At 41.2% G+C, this 21641-nt stretch overlaps 3 protein-coding genes across 5 annotated transcripts in view; 2 read left to right on the top strand and 1 right to left on the bottom strand.

Annotated features, from left to right (window-relative positions):
- Positions 1 to 96: 96 nt before the first annotated feature.
- On the bottom strand, positions 97 to 828 carry SMIM27 (small integral membrane protein 27). The gene is made up of 2 exons (XM_045468687.1): positions 646 to 828; positions 97 to 307 (listed from the first exon to the last, which is right to left on the bottom strand). Exons 1-2 carry the CDS (start codon positions 688 to 690, stop codon positions 185 to 187), a joined length of 168 nt encoding a protein of 55 aa, XP_045324643.1. The 5' UTR covers positions 691 to 828; the 3' UTR covers positions 97 to 184.
- Positions 495 to 12763, top strand: TOPORS (TOP1 binding arginine/serine rich protein, E3 ubiquitin ligase). Its single transcript, XM_045468679.1, has 3 exons — positions 495 to 691; positions 2468 to 2662; positions 8819 to 12763. The coding sequence occupies exons 1-3, from the start codon at positions 689 to 691 to the stop codon at positions 11747 to 11749; spliced, it is 3129 nt and encodes a 1042-aa protein (XP_045324635.1). The 5' UTR covers positions 495 to 688; the 3' UTR covers positions 11750 to 12763.
- An 8475-nt stretch (positions 12764 to 21238) lies between these two features.
- The window catches only part of DDX58 (DExD/H-box helicase 58), a 38398-nt gene continuing 37995 nt past the window's right edge, over positions 21239 to 21641 (top strand). Inside the window, exon 1 of one of the 3 annotated variants that reach the window (XM_045468680.1) lies at positions 21239 to 21531. In XM_045468680.1, coding sequence (XP_045324636.1) covers positions 21426 to 21531 — 106 coding nt within the window. In that variant the 5' untranslated portion in view covers positions 21239 to 21425. The remainder of the gene's footprint in view (positions 21532 to 21641) is intronic. The other 2 variants (XM_045468682.1, XM_045468681.1) reach the window with 2 other exon arrangements.

Here is a 21641-nt window from a genome sequence, read left to right as displayed (position 1 = left end):
CAGATCCAGGTTTTATACAAGAATGTAAAAGACAAACCTCTGTGAAAATTAGATTAGTGGTTATTATAAAGCACTTATACAAAAAAAAATTGGAAACTGCATAATGGATTTTACTTTAAATATACACACGTGTCATATAAGCATGAGGTAAAGAACTATATGCACAGAATTAAATCCACAAGAATTACAAATTCTCATTCATCCCCAAGATTTTGTCTGGGTATTTCTTGCTTAGCTGTCGTCGTGCGACTACTGTTGATGCATAGATGACATATCCCCAGGAGAGCAATACGATCGCGAGAAGCAACTAAAAAAATGCAAGATGGGGAATAAGAGCAAAAAAAAAGTTACTGTAAGTGGTACTTTTCTCCCTCCCCTCGCCCCAACAGGTTGCCGTGTACGTTGCTAAGGTGGGAATTACAGTGAACAACTGGAATAAAGGGTTCCGGAGGCGAGTACACCCAGCCGCCCTTACGTAAGAAGCGGAAGAGCGTGTCTTCCAGGAAGAGGCGGAGTCGAGGTGAGAGTAAAATCCTTAATACAGGAATGGATTTTAGAGTTTCTGGGCGCTGAAGAAATAGGGGGCCTTCCGCCTGCGGGCCTAGGGAGTCGACACCGTGGAGCCCCCCCAGACTAGGGACCTACCACTGAATAAATCCAGTCCAGGGTGCGGCGACTCACTGGCTTCATGGTAAGGAGGCTGCGACGTTCAGCGGGAACGGAGGGAAACTGCGGGCCTTAGAGTAACCTCCGGGGCGGCGGCTGCCGAGCGGTGGCGGCCATCTTGCAGCCGGGCATCAGCGCCCGCCCCTCGCCTCCAGGAGCGTTTCCCTTCAGCCGGGCCGGCCTCTTCCGCCCGGAGCTGGGGACAGGCTCACGTGATCTGCGGGCCTAGCTCGGGGTGCGGGGAGGGGATGAGATAAAGGAGAAAATGTTGAAAATGGCTTTTTTTTTTTTTTTTTTAGTTAGAGAGATGGGCGTGCCTTAACAACCGGTCTTTCAGTTGCAGTGCTGTATTCATGCAAGATAATGAACCGTCTTGTGCAGTTAAAAATTTGAAAAAATAATCCTTATTTGAAATACTACACTGGTTTCTGACGCTGGAGGGATTAACGTTTCCTCCCGCATTTGTTTCCACATGATACAGATAGACGTTCGTGTACTCATCATTGGCTTAAATAAGAGTGTCACCCATTTTTATATAACACAGGAACAAATCGTTATGGGAGTCCCTGTTAATTGAGCCCTTCTGCCAGAAAACAAAGTCTTTGAGAACTTAGTGGCTTGTGAATGTAAATGATACTTCTTTTTTTTTTTTTTTTTAATTTTTTTTTTTTCAACGTTTATTCATTTTTGGGACAGAGAGAGACAGAGCATGAACGGGGGAGGGGCAGAGAGAGAGGGAGACACAGAATCAGAAACAGGCTCCAGGCTCTGAGCCATCAGCCCAGAGCCTGACGCGGGGCTCGAACTCACGGACCGCGAGATCGTGACCTGGCTGAAGCCGGACGCTTAACCGACTGCGCCACCCAGACGCCCCTGTAAATGATACTTCTAAGAAGAAATAACGTGGCGCGCATTACCTGGCATAATGTACGTGCCGATCAACAAGTGTCTTTTTGAGCGTATGTGTTTAGAACGGTAGCACATTATCAGATATTAAGCCAAAGACAGCATTTTGTACCTGGGCCGTTGTACCAAGTTTAGCTTGAGAATGTTTGGGACGCTCCCATCTGAGGCCTGTGGATAGAGTGGAGCAAAGGGCCGCTTTAGGCTCAGGCGTTGTGTCTATACATCTCAGGTATCACCTAAAGAGCGTTTTAATCCAGATACGGGGGAGGGGGAAAGTGTTCTTTTGAGAAAAAAACGTTACCAGTTTTGGGAAGATTTCAAGGTCCTGTTTTTTTAGGTAATCCCTGTTTATCCTTAGACTGGAGTAGATTTATGAAGACTGCGTAGGACACTGGTTGGGCTCTGGCTTTGGATTCCATTCGAATTCCAGTGTTATTTCCTAGCTGTGCAACCCGAGGCGGTCACTTCACCTCCATATAACTCAGTTCCTTTATGTTTACAACTACAGGTAATTTTAGTAACTTTTCGCAGAGTTTGGTGAGGTTTAAATGAAACCAAGCTGGTTATCGTGTTTTTCGAGTAAGTTAAATACGAAAATTAAGTAGTGGGCCTGTAACCCCCAGAAACTGGTGATCACAAGAATGACGGTGATAGTAATGATTTGTGCCTGGAAGGATCTCCGAGCTCCCCTTCGGGGAGTGGAGGCGACGATGGGGGAAGGGCCGGGGCTCGGCCGAGAGTTCTTAGGCCCCGCCCTCGGTGCCGGCGCCCTTCTACTGCGCATGCGTTACGCACGCGGGTGTTGTGTTTTGACGCGCGGGGGGCTGCGGAGTGGGTCTCGCTTTCTGCCGCCGCCCCCCAAGCTGCCATTGGTGATGAGCGCTTTACGTCACAGGGGTCGCAGCAGCCGCCGGGGTCTCCGCTGTCTCGCGAGGAGGGTGAAGCGCCCCCGCCTGCTCCCGTTCCTGAGGGCCGGCGGAGAAGTCGTCGAGTACGCCTTCGCGGATCCTGCCGTCATCGACCTAGCTTTTTGGGCCGCCGGGAGCTTGGCACGAGCGCCCCAGCCGGGCCTGCGCCGGCGTCCTCCGAGGTGAGAAAGATCCGAAACAATGGGGCGCGGAGGTCGGAAGGGCTGGGCTAGCCGGCGCTCCTGGCCTGGAACGAGGCCCAGGGACCAGGGAGCTGCGATCGGGGCCTGAGGGGCCGTCCGGGCCTCGGCGGGGCGGGGCTCCCGGCGGGCGGGCTGGCGGCTCTGGTGGCGCACCTGTGGATTTGTGCGGGTGGGTGGGGAAGGGTTGCGTTTCCTGGAACCTCTCCCGAGGGGCGCGAGCCTACCGGTGTACTGGAAAAAGCTTGCTCTCTTGGGGGCGGGGGGTGGGGGACCCCACACAAAACAAAATGTTCGCGTCTCACTAGTGGCATCGCCACTATCAGAGGTTTTGCCAGAGGTTAGGTTCCCTAATCTCTCCTCCTGTCTGTAAAATAGGAGTAAATGTGTTTTAGTTCGTTGTGATTATGTAATGCACGTGGTGCTTACCAGCGATCCTGGCGAGTGGCAGTTCTCACCCCGAGGAAGCCACTATCACCGTGACTATTGGAGTTGTCTGTGCTGTGTTACACATTGTGGGTTGGGCTCGTCTGCCTGTGGTTTTTCCAACCATCCAGTCAGTGCAGCTTTCCTCGTGGGCTGCTGATTCGTAGACTGGAAGGGAGCCGTACTGAGATGAAGCAAACAATGTTTTAAAGGCAAAAGAGAATAGAATTTTTGGTAGGTAATTTTCAAGATTATTTAGAATAAATTAATAGTTATCCGAGATTTAAGTTAATGGTGAAGGTTGGGGTCTTTTTTATTTTGTTTTTAGTCAATGAAATTAAAAGCTTTAGGCAGCCAAAGCAGTAATGCTTACCTGGAGTGAGTGGCTTTAGAAGGAAATGGTTCCCAAGCAGGTTTTTTTTATGGCTGGAATTGGAATTAAAATTCATAGCTTCTGGTCAGTAGATCCTGTAAGATCCATGTGATCCTTGGGAACTGAATTGCAGATCAGAGAGGTACAGTGGTTTTTAAGGTCATAAGAGGTAAGACCCAGATTACTTTTATTTTTATTATTATTTTTTAATGTTTGTTTATTTTTGAGAGAGAGCATGAGCTGGGGGGCAGAGAGAGAGAGGGAGACCCAGAATCTGAAGCAGGTTCCAGGCTCCCAGCTGTCAGCACAGGGCCTGGTGCGGGGCTCGAACTCAGGAACCATGAGATCATGACCTGAGCCAAAGTGGGACTCTTAACTACTGAGCCACCCCTCCAGATTATTTTTAATATTTGGGGCTTATTCTAGTTCATCTACTTTTCAGGTGGGTACTGTTATTTAACCCATTTTAGAGTTGGGAAAATTTGAAGGTTTTGAAAAATAATTTTCTCCAGATCACACCGCTAATAAGTGGCTTTGATTTTCAACCCTGGCTCAACATTAGAATTAATAACATCACTCCCCTATATGTAATCACCATTTTTAAAATAAACTTAATTTATTTATTTTCAGAGAGAGAAAGAGATTGCATGCACGCACAAACTGGGTAGGGGCAGAGAGGGAGAGAGAGCGAGAGAGAGAATTTAAGCAGGGATTCTCTGACTTGGGGCTCGAATTCATGAACCTCAAGATCATGACCTGAACCGAAATCAAGAGTCAGAGCCTTTACTGACTGAGGCACCCAGATGCCCCTAATTAGCACCATTTTTAATTGTCCTGACATAATTTATAGACTCCAGTCTCTCGATTCTTTACCCCCTCTCACTCATTTTCCCTAAGTAATACATACTTGTTAAATATCTGCAATTACCCCAAAATGTGATAGGAAGGATTCTTACCTCTGTTAAAGCCAGTAGATTTGACGATTTGGGGAAGGTTTGGTTTAATCAGTGTATCCTAAAGGTGGCAAAGTTTATTTAGAATTTGGGAGGCAGTTCTGGAAAAAGGATCAGAAGAATTGATTTCATCTTTAGCCCTGTGGGGAAATTAACTTCAAGTCCCAATTCCTAGAGTGCGAGGACAGAGAAACCTTTATCACAAGGTTCTAGAATCTGAAGCACTAAATCCACCATCAGGTCCACCTTTGCTACCTAAACCCAGAATTTATAAACCTATAAATCTTAATCTGTCTCCTAACCATTCCTGTTTTATGCCTTAATTCGTATTTTTAAAACAGCTTTGTTGAAATAGAATTTATATTCCATCCATAAAAGTCACCTGTTTAAAGTGTATAATCCAGTGGTTTTGGGTATACTTACAGAGTTGTGCAACTATAGTTGAACATTTTCATCATCTCAGAAATAAACTTTGTAATCTCTCTCCCTCCCCCAGCAACCACCATAAATTTTCATCCATAGATTTGCCTATTCTGGACATTTCATATGAATGGCATCATGCAACATGTAGTCTTAGCGACTAATTTTTTTTTTTTTCCATTTAGCTTAATGAAAATTTTCATCTATATTGTAGCATTTATCACTGCTTCATCCTTTTTATTGCCCAGTTATATTCCATTGTATGGATATACCACATTTTGTCTTTTCATCAGTTGTTGGGATTGTTTCCACGTTTGACCTATTGTGACAAATGCTGCTCTGATTATTCACATCCAGGTTTTTGTGTGGACATATGTTTTCATTTCTCTTGGGTAGGTGTTGAATTCTGGGTCATATGGTAATTGTACCTCATTTGTATCTCAGCAAATATTTTGGTGAATTAAAAAAAAAAGTAATCTCTACACCCAATTGGAGCTTGAACTCATTACCTCGAGATCAAGAGTCACATGCTCTACTGACTGAACAAGCCAGGTGCTCCATGAGCAAATGTTTTCATTTCAGCATTAGTGATGTTTTTGAAGGAGTAAATCTCTTATTTGATGATGTACGTTCATTGCCATTGTTTGATGTTTCTGGTAACTTCCATTCTTTATATCTAAAGATACTTGAGAAATACAAAACAACTCTTTTCTTTTTGTCTATTGTAAATGACATTACTGATCATTCTTTAGCTTTATGCTGTGCTGTCAAAGTGGTTAACAGGCTTATAAAACTGGGGAAGGGAAGACTTAAGATTCCATTTTTTAAAACAAATCCTACTTAGTTGATATTTTGTTTTATTTGAACTTCAAGTTTACTACCTACTAATTTCCTTTAATAAATGCATTCAGGGTTGTAATTTTTATGTGAACTGCAAATGTTTGGTAAATACTAAATGTCTGTATTTCCAAGAAATAAACTAAGGTACAATGTATTAGCTTTAAATTCAGTCTTTTTAAAAAGTCTAGTAATCCCTTTATTACATAGGTGTACAGACTAAAATCTAGAGCTAATTGGATATCTCTAGTTTACAGAGTTATTTTTAGGGGAAATTTGCTTTTCAGTCCAGGTTCTCTGTGAACCTCTCCAGTTCCCACTTCACTCTTCATCCCCTTCCCCTAGTGCACAGACTCTGATCGTAAAAATGTTTATTTTTAGGCTTTTTTTTCCTGGGGGAGAATAAAAATGTTAGAAATAGGGGGAAATGCTGAGAGATTTATGCAATATTGAGGTTTCAGAGTTTAAATATAGTAACAATTAGTACTGTATTATTTATACAGCTCTAAGCAGTTTGCAATTCTATGCTGTAGAGTGTTGATTTTTGTATTTCTGGTCTAGAAAATAGAGGACTAGAAATATTTAGATCCCTGGAGAAACATTTGTTCAGCATTAATTGATTTCCTATTAAGTTATGTCTTGGAGAAAGTTAAGATACCCTAGATGAGCAAGTTTAATTTGAAATCTGTGATGAAATAGTTACATTTCACAATCATGGATTTTTGTCATCGGGTTTGTTAGAGTTTGGTATGGCCAGTGTTTAGAAAGTTGTATTATTTGGCTGACTTGAAAGCAGTTGACTGCTGATAGAACTCCCTGTAATAGAGGAGGTGAATAAAGATGAATAATAGGCCCAGGAAACATAAAGGAAGAACCTAATATTTAATATATATTTAGTGATTAGTATAGAATATAGCTAAAGAGAGATAAGATGATAAAGGCAAAAATATAAGGCACACCAAATTTCAGCTCTGGCAAAATCATTTTGTAAGTTATAGGTCAACATAAACTGATAAATTTAAAGAAAACAAAACTAATCTTTAAGATTTTAGTGATCCTTGTGGGGAAAAAATGAGACTAGAAGCATTATTTCAAGAAACTTTGTGGGTGACTTTGGATTAAATAAAAAAATCTAAGCAAGGCTTTTTGGGGATTCTGTAAGGAGTCAGTGAGGAACTGAAAATAATAGCGTAACAAGTAGTAATAATAATAACAGCATCTAACGTTTATGCAGTAGTTGCTGTGAGCCAGCAACTACCTTTGAGTGCTTTTACATATTTCATTTAGTCTTCACTAAAAGATACTTGTGTGTGTGTGTGTGTAAGAATCTTCCACTAAAGACTACAGAATTGGTTTAAACTGGTGAACTTTGTGGTATGCAGATTATCTCACGACAGTTATTTTTATTTTTTATTTTTTTGAGAGCATGAGCAAGCGGGGGGAGGGACAGAGGGAGAGAGAATCCCAAGTGGGCTTCATGCCCAGCATGGAACCCCGCTGGGGCTTGATCCCACGACCATGAGATCATGACCTGAGCCAAAACCAAGAGTCGGACGCTTAACTTACTGAGCTACCCAGGTGCCTGTCACTACAGTTATTTTTAAAGGTGCATATCCAATACTTTCCACAAATAAAATAAGTCAGTCTGTATTGTTCAGGGCATTTGTATCAATGATATAAAACCATACATGGAAATAACACCAACTGAGGACTGTGGTGATTTGGGTTTTTGTTTTCTAGAGAGGGATAGGAGAAGATAAGGGATATTTTAAAAAATTTGGAATAACCATGAAAAATGTGAAGTTGTTAAATCTGGGTGGATACATGAGTTCTTGGCAGATTTTTCTTTTGTATATATCAAATTTTTTTTAGTTCTCTATTTTTTTTTTAAGTTTATTTATTTTGAGAAAGAGATTGTGTGTGGGAGAGAGTGAGTCTGGGTAGGGGCAAAGAGAGAGAAGGAGAGAATCCCAAGCAGGCTCTGCGCTGTCAGTGCAGAGCCCCATGCAGGGCTCCATCTCACGAACTATGAGATCATGACCTGAGCTGGAACCAGGAGTTGGATGCTTAACTGACTGAGCCACCCAGGTGCCCCCTGTTAAATTCTCTTGAAAAAGAATAGAAAGTTGGGGGCACCTGGATGGCTCAGTCATTTAAGCATCTGACTTCGGCTCAGTTCATGATCTTGCAGTTTGTGAGTTGGAGCCCTGCACTGGGCTCAGTGTTAACCATGCAGAGCTTGCTTGGGATTCTCTCTCTTCCTCTGTCTCTGCCCCATGCTTGCTTTTCTCTCTCTCTCTCTCTCTCTCTCTCTCTCTCTCTCTCTCTCTCTCAAAATAAACTTTAAAACAATTAAAGATAGAATGCTGTATAGTACTTGAAAGCTTACTATATATGATAATGTACCTTTTCTAAAGTTTTTTTTTTTTTTTTTAATTTTTTAAGTGTTTATTTTTGAGAGAGACAGAGTGTGAATGGGGGAGGAGCAGAGCAAGAAGGAGACACAGAATCCAAAGCAGGGTCCAGGCTCTGAGCTGTCAGCACCCAGCCTGACGTGGGGCTCAAACCCATGAACCGTGAGATCATGGCCTGAGCTGAAGTCAGACGCTTAACCAACTGAGCCACCCAGGTTCCCCTTTATTTTTTTAATGTTTATGTTTTGAGAGAGAGAAAGAGAGAGTGAACACAAGCTGGGAGAGGGGCAGAGAGAGATGGAGACAGAATCTGAAGCAGGCTTCAAGCTGTCAGCACAGAACTGGACGTGGGGCTCGAGCTCACGAGCTGTGAGATCGTGACCTGAGCTGAAGTTGGATGCTCAACCAACTGAGCCACCCAGGCGCCCCTCTGAAGGCTTTTTATATCTTCACAAACACTGTGATGCAGGTTCTATTATCACCGATCTAGTCACGCTTGCTAGTGTGGAATCAGAATTCAATTCAGGATTCAAATACCTGACTTTAGTGCTTGTGTTTTAAGTACCATGCTATGCTGCCCTTGCATATTACAAAGATAATGAGCTACTCAACTACTTTCACCAAAGAATGTCTCATAGTCATTATTTGCTTTTTTTTTTTCCAGGTTTAGTTTCTTTTTTATCAGATTACTGATGTATTTTTTTCCCTTTTACAGATAATGGCATCAGCTGCTAAGGAATTTAAAATGGACAACTTTTCACCTAAAGCTGGTACTAGCAAATTGCAACAGACAGTACCAGCTGATGCATCTCCTGATTCTAAGTGTCCTATATGCTTGGATAGATTTGATAATGTGTCTTACTTAGATCGCTGTTTACATAAGTTCTGTTTTCGCTGTGTACAGGAGTGGTCAAAAAACAAAGCTGAATGTCCACTGTGTAAACAGCCCTTTGATTCTATTTTCCATTCTGTGAGGGCAGAAGATGACTTCAAGGAGTATGTCCTGAGGCCTTCGTATAATGGTTCTTTTGCCACCCCTGATGCTCCACGATTTCGCTATCGTACAACTATGACAAATCGAAGTACTTCTGTGTATTCACCTAGTAGTACCGTGAATAGAAGAACAACAACTCCACCAGATAGTGGAGTACTATTTGAAGGGTTAGGCATTTCAACAAGACCTAGAAATGGTGAAATTCCTCAACTTATGAGGCAGATTGCAATAAGGAGGCCAACTACTGCAGATGAAAGATCTTTGCGAAAAATTCAAGAACAAGATATTATTAATTTCAGACGAACTCTCTATCGTGCTGGTGCTCGTGTTAGAAATATTGAAGATGGTGGTCGCTGCAGGGATATTTCAGCTGAATTTTTCCGTAGAAATCCGGCTTGCCTTCACAGATTAGTCCCCTGGTTAAAACGTGAACTTACAGTTCTTTTTGGAGCTCATGGATCTTTAGTGAATATTGTCCAGCACATCATCATGAGTAATGTTACTCGCTATGACTTGGAGAGTCGGGAGTTTGTATCTGACTTAAGACCGTTTTTACTTAATCGGACTGAGCATTTTATACATGAATTTATCAGTTTTGCTCGATCTCCCTTTAACATGGCAGCTTTTGACCAGCATGCTAATTATGATTGTCCTGCTCCTTCATATGAAGAAGGTAGCCATTCTGATTCTTCAGTTATAACAATATCTCCAGATGAAGCTGAAACCCAAGAGTTGGATATCAATGTAACCACTGTTAGTCAAGCACCATGGGATGATGAAACTCCAGGGCCATCTTACTCAAGCTCAGAGCAGGTACATGCTGCCATGTCTTCCCTTTTAAATACTTCTGATAGTTCAGATGAAGAACTTGTAGCAGGAAGAGCTACATCTCAGATACAAGGAGTACAAAGTAATGAAGACCTAAATAATGACAGTGATTCTTCTTCAGATAATTGTGTCATTGTTGGGTTTGTTAAACCACTAGCTGAGAGGACCCCAGAACTTGTTGAACTGTCCTCTGATTCTGAGGAGTTAGGCTCTTATGAGAAAATGGAGACAGTGAAGACACAAGAACAATCTTACAGTTCTGGTGATAGTGATGTTAGTAGATGTTCATCTCCACACTCTGTCCTTGGAAAGGATGAGCAAATAAGTAAAGGTCATTGTGGTTCTGGTAAAAGAATCAAGTCAAAGAAGGAAGAGAAACACTCAACATCATTGTCATCTCCTAGAGACCTGAGCTCATCTATCAGAGGAGACAGAGTATATTCCCCATATAACCGTAGACACAGGAGGAGGGCAAGGTCAAGAAGTTCAGATTCACGTTCCCAGAGTAGAAGTGGGCATGATCAGAAGAATCGTAGAAAGCACCATGGGAAGAAAAGGATGAAAAGCAAAAGATCCAGAAGCAGGGAGAGTAGCAGACCTAGAGGTAGAAGAGACAAAAAGAGATCAAGAACTAGAGATAGCAGCTGGTCAAGAAGAAGCCAGACTCTCTCTCTAAGTAGTGAAAGCACAAGCAGATCAAGATCTCGTAGCAGTGATCATGGTAAAAGAAGATCACGGAGCAGAAATAGAGATCGTTATTACTTAAGAAATAATTATGGAAGCAGATATAAGTGGGAGTACACTTACTATAGTAGAAACAAGGACAGGGATGGCTATGAATCATCATACAGGAGGAGGACTCTGTCCAGAGCTCATTATTCCAGACAATCTTCAAGTCCAGAATTTAGAATTCAGTCCTTTTCTGAAAGAACAAATGCAAGGAAAAAAAATAATCACAGTGAAAGGAAGTATTACTACTATGAAAGGCACAGATCAAGGAGCCTATCTAGTAATAGATCAAAGACTGCATCTACAGGGCCTGATTGGGTAAGAAATGAAAAGCCTGGTGGGAAACGAAAATACAAAACACGCCATTTGGAGGGTACTAACGAAGTGGCCCAACCTTCTCGTGAATTTGCTTCTAAAGTAAAGGAAAGCCATTACCAAAAATCCTCGTCAAAATTAGATGGAAACCACAAAAATGAGAGTGATAGCTTTTCAGACAGCCGGTCATCAGACAGAGAGACCAAACACAAGAGGAAAAAAAGGAGGACCCGGAGCTTGAGTGTGGAGATAGTTTATGAAGGGAAAGCTACTGATACGACTAGACACCATAAAAAGAAAAAGAAGAAGCACAAGAAGAAGCATAAGAAGCATCATGGGGACAATGCTTCGCGCTCACCAGTTGTAATTACCATTGACAGTGATAGTGATAAGGATTCTGAAGTAAAGGAGGATACAGAATGTGATAATAGTGGTCCTCGAGACTCTTTACAAAATGAGTTTTTGCCTCCTCCCTTCGAACCATTTGAAGCTAAAGATGTAGTTACAATAGAAGATGAATTTGGCATCCTAGACACGGAGTGTAATACTACCACGCTTAATAACAACTTGAATAATGCCAACAGAACTGTGGATAATATTCCATCCCAGGCAGCTTCAGTTGAACAAACTCTTGATGTAAGAGAAGAGAGTACCTTTGCCTCTGATTTGGAGAACCAGCCCAGTAATGTCTCTATTCAAACTGAGCCATCAAGGCAATTGCCATCTCCACGGACATCATTAATGTCAGTGTCTCTTGGGAGAGACCGTGCTATGTCTTAAAACTGCCAAAGCATCTCATTGAGAATTCTGATGGAAAGCAAAAACAACAGTTAACAGTTTCATCTGCTGCAGTCTATTTAAATAAAGATGACTTTTGGTGAAAACTCTTTTCCCCCTTAAAAATATTTTAAGTGATTTTTTTTGTGTTAAAAATTTGTAAAAATCATTATTTGTTCAAAAAGTATGTATGTCCCACCTTCAGAGATATGCACTTTTAAGTGAGGAAGATGATATTGCTAGCAGTTTATTTAAAACTTGGGGTCCTTTTTAAATAAAAAAAAAATATAAATTTTAGAAGTTATTTCATAAAGCCATATGGTATCAACATATTTTTAAAGTAGTCAATGAGTATTTTTGAATTTTTTTTTGAGAGTTATTCTGGAAATGTGTTATAAGCTAGGAGAATCCCTTTGGACAGTCTTTATTTTTCTTCTTAAAACTTTGTATGATTCAAAACCATTTCTTCAGGTTAAATTAAGGCATTTTAATCTGCACAGTTTAGACATCTGCCAAAAGAAAATTTAAATATTTCCTTTATATACTTGTTTATCTGGACTGCCAGTAAAACAGATGTGTATTCGACAAAATAAAAAATAAAACAGTAACACTTTACAAGAATCCAGAAATTTTTCTATGTAGTATTGCCTTTTTTTTTTTTTTTTAATTTTAGTAGAGCTCAAATCTTGAAAATAGTTAAGGATATACTTGTTATAAATAGTAAATTTTAGATGATCTGCATTTAATTTCACAGTTTTAATTATTTTAGGTCTTTGATTATAAGGAATATCATACTTGTTTTCTGTCTTCAGTAAAATGCAGTTATGTAGCATTTAGCCTATTAAAAACAAAATACCCTTGCCAAACTTCTACATTGGTAGTTCTTGTATGCAAAGTGGTTATGTTTATGTTTTATCCTGTTTTAGAGATGATAAAATAAATTGCTCTCTGTCTAGCCTGATGTAAGATTGCCAGGGAAGAGCAGAATTTGGATTAAATCTAATTTAGTCGCCTTCAGCTTGCCTTGTTACCATATTCATTCATTGTTCAATAGAAGTTGGAATGCCTGCTGGGTGGCAGGTTCTATGTTTTATGTTTTTAGGGTTTCAGTGATAGAACAAAGTAGATATGATCTCTGTCCTTGGGGGACATATATGTAAACATTAAAAACCATAAATTCTCAGAAGAGAAAACATAATTTCCTATAAGAGCACACAGTGGGGGCCTAATTTCATGTGGAAGTGATAGCTGAATTGAAATTGAGAAAACAAGTAGCTGTTAGCTAGGAGTAGAGTTGTTCTTCACAAAGGAAAAGATGTCCAAAGATCCAAAGGCAGAAGCATACTGCAAGAACTAAAAGTAGGCAAAATTAGCCAAAGGACAAGGTGGGACCAAGCTTTGTAGGTCATTTTTGTATTTGTTATAAGGGCAATAGGAAATTCTTTTAAAATGACAATCTAAAATTGATGTTGGCAATTTTTAGTAAGCTCAGACACTGAGACTGAGAAATTTTGGGAAGACCATAGTTGATCAAAGAATATACTTTGAAATTATGACATGATTTTGAAGTTTTCTGAAGTATTAAAGGCAATGCTATTTTATTTCATTTTTTAATTTTATGTAATATTTGTATACATTTAGTGAAAACCTATCAATGTTTTTAAACACCTAAAGCTCATCTTAACACATGGCACCATCACATCATCCTCTTAGGTGTTCAGGCCAAAAATTTCCCAGTCTTTGTTTCTCCTCCTTCTCTCATTCAATCCCCAAATCCTGGCCAGTAAGTATTTCTAATGTGTCTATACCATTATCCAACCTAGGCAGCCATAATCTCTCACTTGTGCTATTATAATGGGTCTGCCTGTATCCATTGTTGCTCTACACCTACCCCCTCCCCCCAATGTTAGCATTCATAAAAAGTTAAAAAAAAATTTTTTTTTTTGTTTCATTCCCATATTTAAAATCCTTCAGGAACTTTCTGTTATTCTTAGGATACTTAAAAAAAGCAAGCAAAAATCCAGCATAGTATGCCTCTGCTTCATCAGATTCTGGTCCACCTTCAGCTTTCCTCTCCCCTCATTTGCTCTGGCCACCTTAGCCTGTTTCAGGTCTATGGAGGGGCTGCTGCTTACTAATGCAGAGCCTTCATATGTGGATTTTTCTTCTGCTAGGAACTGAATTTCATCTGTGTTAAAGGAGGCTTCTGCTAACGTGTACCCTTTCATTATTTCCCCTCAAACTTGCTCTCATAATAACCCTGGACAGTGTAGTAATTGATTACAGAGTGTTCTCTTACCAATCTGCAAGTTCTTTGGCGACTGTATGTATGTTTACTGGTAAATCCCTTCTCTTTCGTTTCATATAAGTACTTACAGCACTTACTGGATGGATAACTAGGTGCTAGAGATGTTTAAAATTGGCTAAGACCTCCTTTCTCCTTTCAGGGGGCTCTGCTATCTGTCAGCTTTTAGCCTAATCCTGTGTTCTTTAACCTGTTCATCTGAATTCAATGTCCATGAGACATTTTATTTTACCTCAGGTTTTTAGTGTTTTTGTGACTTCTGTGACTGTAACGGGAATGCAACCTAACATTTGCACTTGGTTGTTCATCAGTCTTCAGATTGACAACAGGAAAACTTCATTACTTCCCAGTTTCAGTAAGCTCTGTGGGAGGCCCTCACCATCCCATCTAATCTGTAATAATGGTCTGTGCATAGAAAAGGGCAACAACAGTTTACTCCAGGTAAACTGACAGCCCATTCTTACTGGGAATTCTTCCATCATGGGGAATAATTACAGTCCCCTGCCAGTGGGTATGGATGCCTTTAGTCGGTCAGTACACCCTGGATTAAAAATTTTTCAAAAGGTTCTTCAGGATACCAGAAACCATGTATGAGCTGGTTTGAGTTGTGTCCCCACCAATGGGGGCAAAGGATGGGAAGTAGAGGGAGAGGTTTCTCTTCACAAACCAGATTTTTTCAGAATTCTGAGCATGGGTGCATTTCTAACATTAAGCTCGTTAAGCTACGTACAATTGAAATGTTAACTGACTAAATTAATGTAGCTATTACTGAGACCAGAATTTATACGGTATAACCCCTTTAACTGCAAGGAATAAGTTCCAAGATCCCTCTGGATGCCTGAAACTGAATAGTACTGAACCCTGTATGTACTGGTTTTTTCTATACATACATATCTGTGATAACGTTTAATTTATAAATTAGGTGAAGAAGTTAATGACAGCAATAATAGAATTGGGCAATTAATATACTGTAATAAAAGTTATGTGAATGTCTCTCAAAATAACTTGTACTCATCCTTGTGATGATGTGAGGTGGTAAAATGCCTACATGATGAGATAAATGAGGTGAATGACAAAGGCATTGTTATGTAGCCTTAGGCTACTGTTGACCTCAGGATACTTTAAAAGGCAGATCATCTGCTTCCAAATCCTAGTTGACTGTGGATAACCAACATGAAAAGCAAAATTGCAGGTGAGTTGGGGGGCGGGGGGCACTACTATATGGATATGTCCACTGGTGCCTTTAGGAAAACCCACATGGGAAGCTAAATCATAATCATTGTGTATGTAGCCTACTCTCAAAAGGTTCAGAAAGAATGCTACACATGTAGACAGAGAAAATGATAAATTGTGGCAAAGTGTTAAAAAATGAGAGTAAAAAAAGGGAAGTCTTTATACTATTTTTGTATTTCTGTAGGTTTAAAATAATTTCAAAACGTTAATAAAATTGCCTCCGTAGGCCTGCTAGGTTACCTGTATGAGTGTGTTAGAGTTTTCAGCCACATATACTTGGCAAAAGGAAAAAAAGTCACAGGCGAACATGCAGTAACTATTAAAGCCACTTTGTGAGAAAGAACCAGTCACTAGAAGTATTGTGGTCCCATTTATAATCCTGGGCCTGTTGAGATAAGGATCTTAGTCTGAGATACATGGTTAACTGCTCTTGATCCCATGCTCAGAAGCAAGTGTGTGAGGGGTATAAAAACAAAGGTGAGGTGTTTTTTAAGTTTATTATTTATTTTGAGAGAGCATGAGCAGGGGAGGGGCAGAGGGGGGAGAGAGAATCCCGATGCAGGGGTCAAACTGATGAAACAATGAGACCACCTGAGCCAAAAGCCAAGAGTTGGAAGCTTAACTGACCAAGCCACCCAGGGGCCCCAAGAGAGGTTTTTGTTTGTTTGTTTTGTAATTTAGGATAGAGGGAAGACAAGCTTTCTGAGAAGGAGACCCTGGAATAGGAAAAAAAAAGTAAAGGAGAGGTAACTGATGGAGCAGAGTTCCTGAATGGCAGAGCACAGCACAGGTAAGTGAATTGGTAATGGGCAGAAGCAGAGGCAAGTCTTACTGTGAAATGACAGAAGGAGGTAATGCACAAAGAAATGCTCATGAGCAAGATGCACTGAGATGAGGTTATTCACACTTGGAAAGCCTCTCTCCATGAAGTAGGAAGTAATGCCAACTTCTGAGAAATATGGGTCGTGAGTAAGATTGGACTTGAGAAGAGGAATGAGAAAATGCTGTTATAGTATGTGTTTGGTGAGTGAATAAATAGATGGTTCATGGTTGAAGTTCTGAATGTGACTAGTAAAAGGGAGGCAAGGGAGTTGAGATATTGGTGAGTATAGTTGAATTGATGCATTCTGGCTTCTGGGCTGTGTAGGAAAGGTGAAGCTAGGTCACCATTATACGTAAAGAACAGGGAGAGAACAAAGAATTTGTTTTCCAGTGAGGTTCAAGTAGATACAGTGGAGGAACGAATAAGACAAAGTATTTTAGAGAGTGCCTAATGCTAGGCATGTTTGGAAGTAACTAGAATGGGTGGAGGTAGAGGTGAAGGTGATTGGAACTGAGGGTGGTGATCAATGTGGCTGGAAGTATCCTTTACATGGAAGATACTGTGGGTGATGGCAGAAGATCAAGGATGGAGAAGAAAATGGTAGTTGTGTCATGGATATTATATCTTGTACTTTAAACTATGCTTGAGTTCCACTAGAGCAGCTGGCATGTGTACAAAGAAGATAATGAAAACTTGGTAAATAGTTATTTCCTCATTCTGAGTTTTTAGTCAATACCTGAATCACTTAGGTGTTAGAAAACATTAAGTGCGAAAAGGCCATTTAAAAAAGTACAGTAAGATTGGTTGTTAAAATGTGAAAATTAGGAAATTCTCACTTTACCTGCATGTGGGGGAATGGTAAATCCATTGGATCTGTGCCTGAGAAAAGCAAGAGGCAAGGAAAATGGAAGTTGAGTTAGGCCAAGGTCTGAGTCCATAAATTCATCCCTGTAAAGCATTAGATGATATGCTTTTGTACAGACACAAGGGGGCAGAATTAGATCTCTAGTATTTGTTTCTCTGCATGACCATCTGCCCTTTAAATAGGTAAACCATTCTCAAGCACAAGGATACCTCTTTGGACTTATGGTTGTAAAATTCATTTATTCACCAAATGCTGAGTACATATGGTCTGAGTCTATGCTAAATGCTAGAGGTGTAACAATGAATAGGGTGGAACCAACAGAAATGTTAAAGAAGGTGGGAATGGAACGATTAGATTTGTTTTCAAACAACTAGCAGTAATGTAGAAGAACGTTTGGAGTGGGAAAACCTCGATGAAAGACTGCTTAAGGAGCTCTTTTCAATAGCTCAAACCAGAAGTCAGAAGGGCCTTTAGAAAAACAACAGGGATTCAGTGGAGAGGCTGGATTCAATCAATTTCTGAAGTAGATTAGACAAAATTTGGGTACCATGTACATGAGGATGGGCTGTAAGGAGAGGGAAAAGTCTGGTATGATGAGATTTCCGCCCCCCTCCCCACCACCCCGTGTGAGAATTAGGAGATAGAGGAATAGGGATAGTTGGGGAAGACAATGAGTTCAGTTTGAGACTGAGCAGCCTAGAGCTGCACTGTCCAATATAGTAGCTACTAGGCACATGTGGGTATTGATCACTTGAAATGTGGCTAGTAAAACTGAGGAACTGAATTTTAAGTGGTGTTTAGTGAGGCTCATGGCTGCCATATTGGCCAATATAGGTAGAGAACATTTCCATCATCACAGAAAATTCTGTTGGGACACCCTGGGGGACATCTGGACAGATGAAGATTTCCAGTGGGTACCTGGAAATAGGAGTGTGAATCTTGGAGGAGAGATGGGGACTAGGGAGGTGATTTAGGAGTTACTGGGAAACTAGGGTGGGTGTACTAGAGAGGTTGTAGAAGTGGATGAGTTCTTTCAGAGAGTAGAAAAACAAGAAAAGCAGGCATAAGTGAAAATTCTAGAGAATACAACATTAAGGAGGCTGGCAAAAGAAGAAAAGGTTTTCAAAAGAGACCAAGAAGTATATGTACCCTGTAGTCCCATATACTTTACTTGCCTCTTCAATTTTATGTTGTATATCTTGTATCAGAGGCAGTGCCCTGCATGCAGTAGGGTATAAACAGAATTTCCAAGAGGTTAATTTTATTTTTAAGGTCTTGGGAGTTACCTTCATGTGGTCATTGAATCAGGGAATTCTGTTCTGGGTGGGGCAGATTAGGCCACCTCCAAAGATATCTAATACCATTTTTAGAATACAGGACTAGGAAGTATAATCTTTTGACCTTACTCTACTTACTCTGTGGACCAGCAATATCAGCATCACCAGCGTCAGCTTCTTAGAAATGCAGAATCTCAGACTTACTAGGTCAGAATCCGTACTTTAATAAGACCTGTGAGTGATTCTTGTGCATTCGTGTTTGAGAAGCACTGCCTGTGGATCATTCTCATCAGCAAGCGAGTATGTTCTTGATTTCCTCCTACAAGCCTTCCTGTCTTCCAACGTCCCATGCTAATAGATGGCACGCCCATTCATGCAGCTGCTCAGGCTAAAGAGGAATTTTCCTTGACTTGTTTCTCACATATCCCACATTCAGTTCATGACCACACTTTACCACTTCCACAGCTTTGCTCCTAATCCAGGATGCCATGATCTCTCACTTGGACTAGTGCTGGTACCAGCTTCTTACCTGGTCAGTAGGCTTCCACCTGTCTCCCTGCAGCTTGTTTTCTTCCAGTCAACCACAGTGAGCCTTTAAAAACAGGTCTTGGGGCGCCTGGGTGGCGCAGTCGGTTAAGCGTCCGACTTCAGCCAGGTCACGATCTCGCGGTCCGTGAGTTCGAGCCCCGCGTCGGGCTCTGGGCTGATGGCTCAGAGCCTGGAGCCTGCTTCCAATTCTGTGTCTCCCTCTCTCTCTGCCCCTCCCCCGTTCATGCTCTGTCTCTCTCTGTCTCAAAAATGAATAAAACATTAAAAAAAAAAAATTAAAAAAAAAAAAATAAAAACAGGTCTTGTTATAACCCCCAAATCCTGCAATGGTTCTGCATCATATTTAAAATCAAAACCCAAACTGGGGTGTCTGGGTGGCTCAGTTGGCTGAGCATCCAACTCTTGGTTTCAGCTTAGGTTGTGATCTCGCAGTTCGTGGCATCAAGCCTCACTGACAGCTTGGAGCTTGCTTGGGATTCTCTTTCTTCTCCTCTCTCTGCCCCTCCCCTGCTTGTGCTCTCTCTCCCCAAATAAATAAACTTAAAAAAAAAAAAAATCAAAACCAAAGTCCTTATTGTGGTCAGGCTGTATGTGAACTGCCTTGGCCACCTCTCTCCTCTCTTTCCCCAGCCCACTTTATTCTAGTGACTCTTCTCCCCTTCTTTTCTTTTGCAGACCTGGTTCACCCCTGTTTTTTTGTACTATGTGTTTGTTTTGTTTTTGTTTTTTTTTTTTTATTTTCTCTTTGCACTTTGTTTTAGAATGCTCTTCACCCAAATGGCATGCTATCTCACTTCACTTAGGTCTTCCTTGAGTCACTCATCTAATATAAGCAGCCCTCATTACTGTTTATTCCCTTATCTTGCTTTATTTCTCCTTCCTGAACTTGCTGTTACCTAACATCTTTCTTTCACGGTAGAATACGATACGTTTTAAACCTGTCTTCTTCATTTTAGTCTTGGTGCTATCATTCTCCTAGTTGCTCAAGCCAATGCCTGGAATGTAGCCTTGATTTTTTTTCCCCTCTTCCTTTCCCACTTCCTTCACTCAATCCTATGTCTAAAGTATATCTGGAACTTTTCATTTCTTTTTTTTTTTTTTTTCAACGTTTATTTATTTTTTTTTGGGACAGAGAGAGACAGAGCATGAACGGGGGAGGGGCAGAGAGAGAGGGAGACACAGAATCGGAAACAGGCTCCAGGCTCTGAGCCATCAGCCCAGAGCCCGACGCGGGGCTCGAACTCACGGACCGCGAGATCGTGACCTGGCTGAAGTCGGACGCTTAACCGACTGCGCCACCCAGGCGCCCCTGGAACTTTTCATTTCTTATACTCTGCATTGCCACTGCCCTCATCTTTGCTCTTATCCTCTCTTGAGTCAGCTCCCATCGATCTACCCATTCCACATAGGAGCCAGAGAGAAAGTCTTTTAAAAAATGGCATCAAATTATGTTACTCCTTGCTTAAAATCCTGCAATGTGTTCCCATTGTACTTTATTCTTTGCCTTACAAGGCCCTTTCACCAATTCAGTAACACTCCATGCCGTTTATCCTTTGTTCAAGAAATTCCTGATACAAATCACTTTTTCTCTTTGACTCATTTGTGCTTTCTGTCCCCTTGTATGGAATTCCCCCCCTTCCTATTTTTTTGAATAATTCATTCCTTCTCATTCTTAAGGACTCAGCTGAAGTGTGACCTACCTAGAAAGACCTACCACTACATTAAAACAGTTTTTTTCAATCTCCTTTATTTTCTATCTCATGACTCTATTTGCTTTCTTAATATTTCACATTTGCTTGAAAGACACCTTTAAGAAAATGAAATGGTAAGTCACAGACTAGGAGAAAACATTTGAAATACATATATTTGACAATGGGCTTATATCTAGAATAAATAACTTATAAGTTCATAATACAAAGAAAACCCAATCAGGCTAAGGATGGAAACAAATGCCTCACAAAGGAAGATATGTAAATTGCCAACAGGTACACGCAAATGTGCTCACATCATTAACTATTTGAGGAGTTAAAACTACAACAATACACTATTTCACATTGACCAAGATGGCAAATTGACCCATGTGTAGCTACTGGAGCTCTCTGACTCTCCTGGTGGGAATGCAAAATAGTACATACAGTTTGGGAAACAGGTGGGAGATACCTGTTAGGTTAAACATGCAGGTAGGACCTACACAACCTGGGGGAAGCAGTTAACACTCATACACATTTTCCAAAACTCAGTGAATCATACACTTAAAATCTGTGCATTTATTGAATCTAAACTTTACTGCTATAAAAGCAAAATGAAAAAAAAAAAAGTTCCCAGGGATCCTCCTCCGTCCCTCTGGGCGAGCGAGCACTTGCAGGTTGGCTAACGTCAGGAAAACGCGGTCAGGGAGGCGGGGACCTGGGGCAGCCCAGCTTCCGCGAGCCGCCAAGCCCTGGCCCGTTCACCACTGGTTGTGGTTTCGGTTTCCATTTTCCTTCTGCAGTTTAGGTTCCCCGGCGGCTCCGCCTCTCCGCTGGGCCAGTACACCCTCTCAGAAAATCCCTCCTGGCCGGCCGCTGGGCTTTAAAGGGAGTGGGGCACCGGTGAGGTAGGACCTCGCGGGGAGCTGAGCCACCGGGATGACGGCGGAGGAGAGGAGGAATCTGCGCGCCTTCCAGGACTATGTCATCAAGATTCTGGACCCTACCTATATCCTGAGCTACATGTCGCCCTGGTTTAAGGACGGTGAGTGGTCCCCAGCGGCCCGAGCCCCTTGAAGCAAGGAAACAGTTTAGGACTTGTTTTTCCCGTGCTTTTTTCCTTTCTTTTAATCAATACAAGTAGCCTGCTAGGAA

Source organism: Leopardus geoffroyi, chromosome D4 (genome assembly GCF_018350155.1).
Source record: "Leopardus geoffroyi isolate Oge1 chromosome D4, O.geoffroyi_Oge1_pat1.0, whole genome shotgun sequence".
Taxonomy (NCBI): Eukaryota; Metazoa; Chordata; class Mammalia; order Carnivora; family Felidae; genus Leopardus; species Leopardus geoffroyi.
Note: the sequence above shows the minus strand (reverse complement) of the source record. Positions and strands in the feature narration are given on the sequence as shown.

Bases quoted from the DNA above. Each gene is read 5' to 3' on its own strand.
- TOPORS (XM_045468679.1), top strand. The intron at 2,663-8,818 runs GTGAGAAAGATC...TCCCTTTTACAG, and splicing joins CTGCGCCGGCGTCCTCCGAG to ATAATGGCATCAGCTGCTAA.
- SMIM27 (XM_045468687.1), bottom strand. From the start codon at position 690: ATGAAGCCAGTGAGTCGCCGCACCCTGGACTGGATTTATTCAGTG. The intron at 308-645 runs GTAGGTCCCTAG...GCATTTTTTTAG, and splicing joins TGGACTGGATTTATTCAGTG to TTGCTTCTCGCGATCGTATT.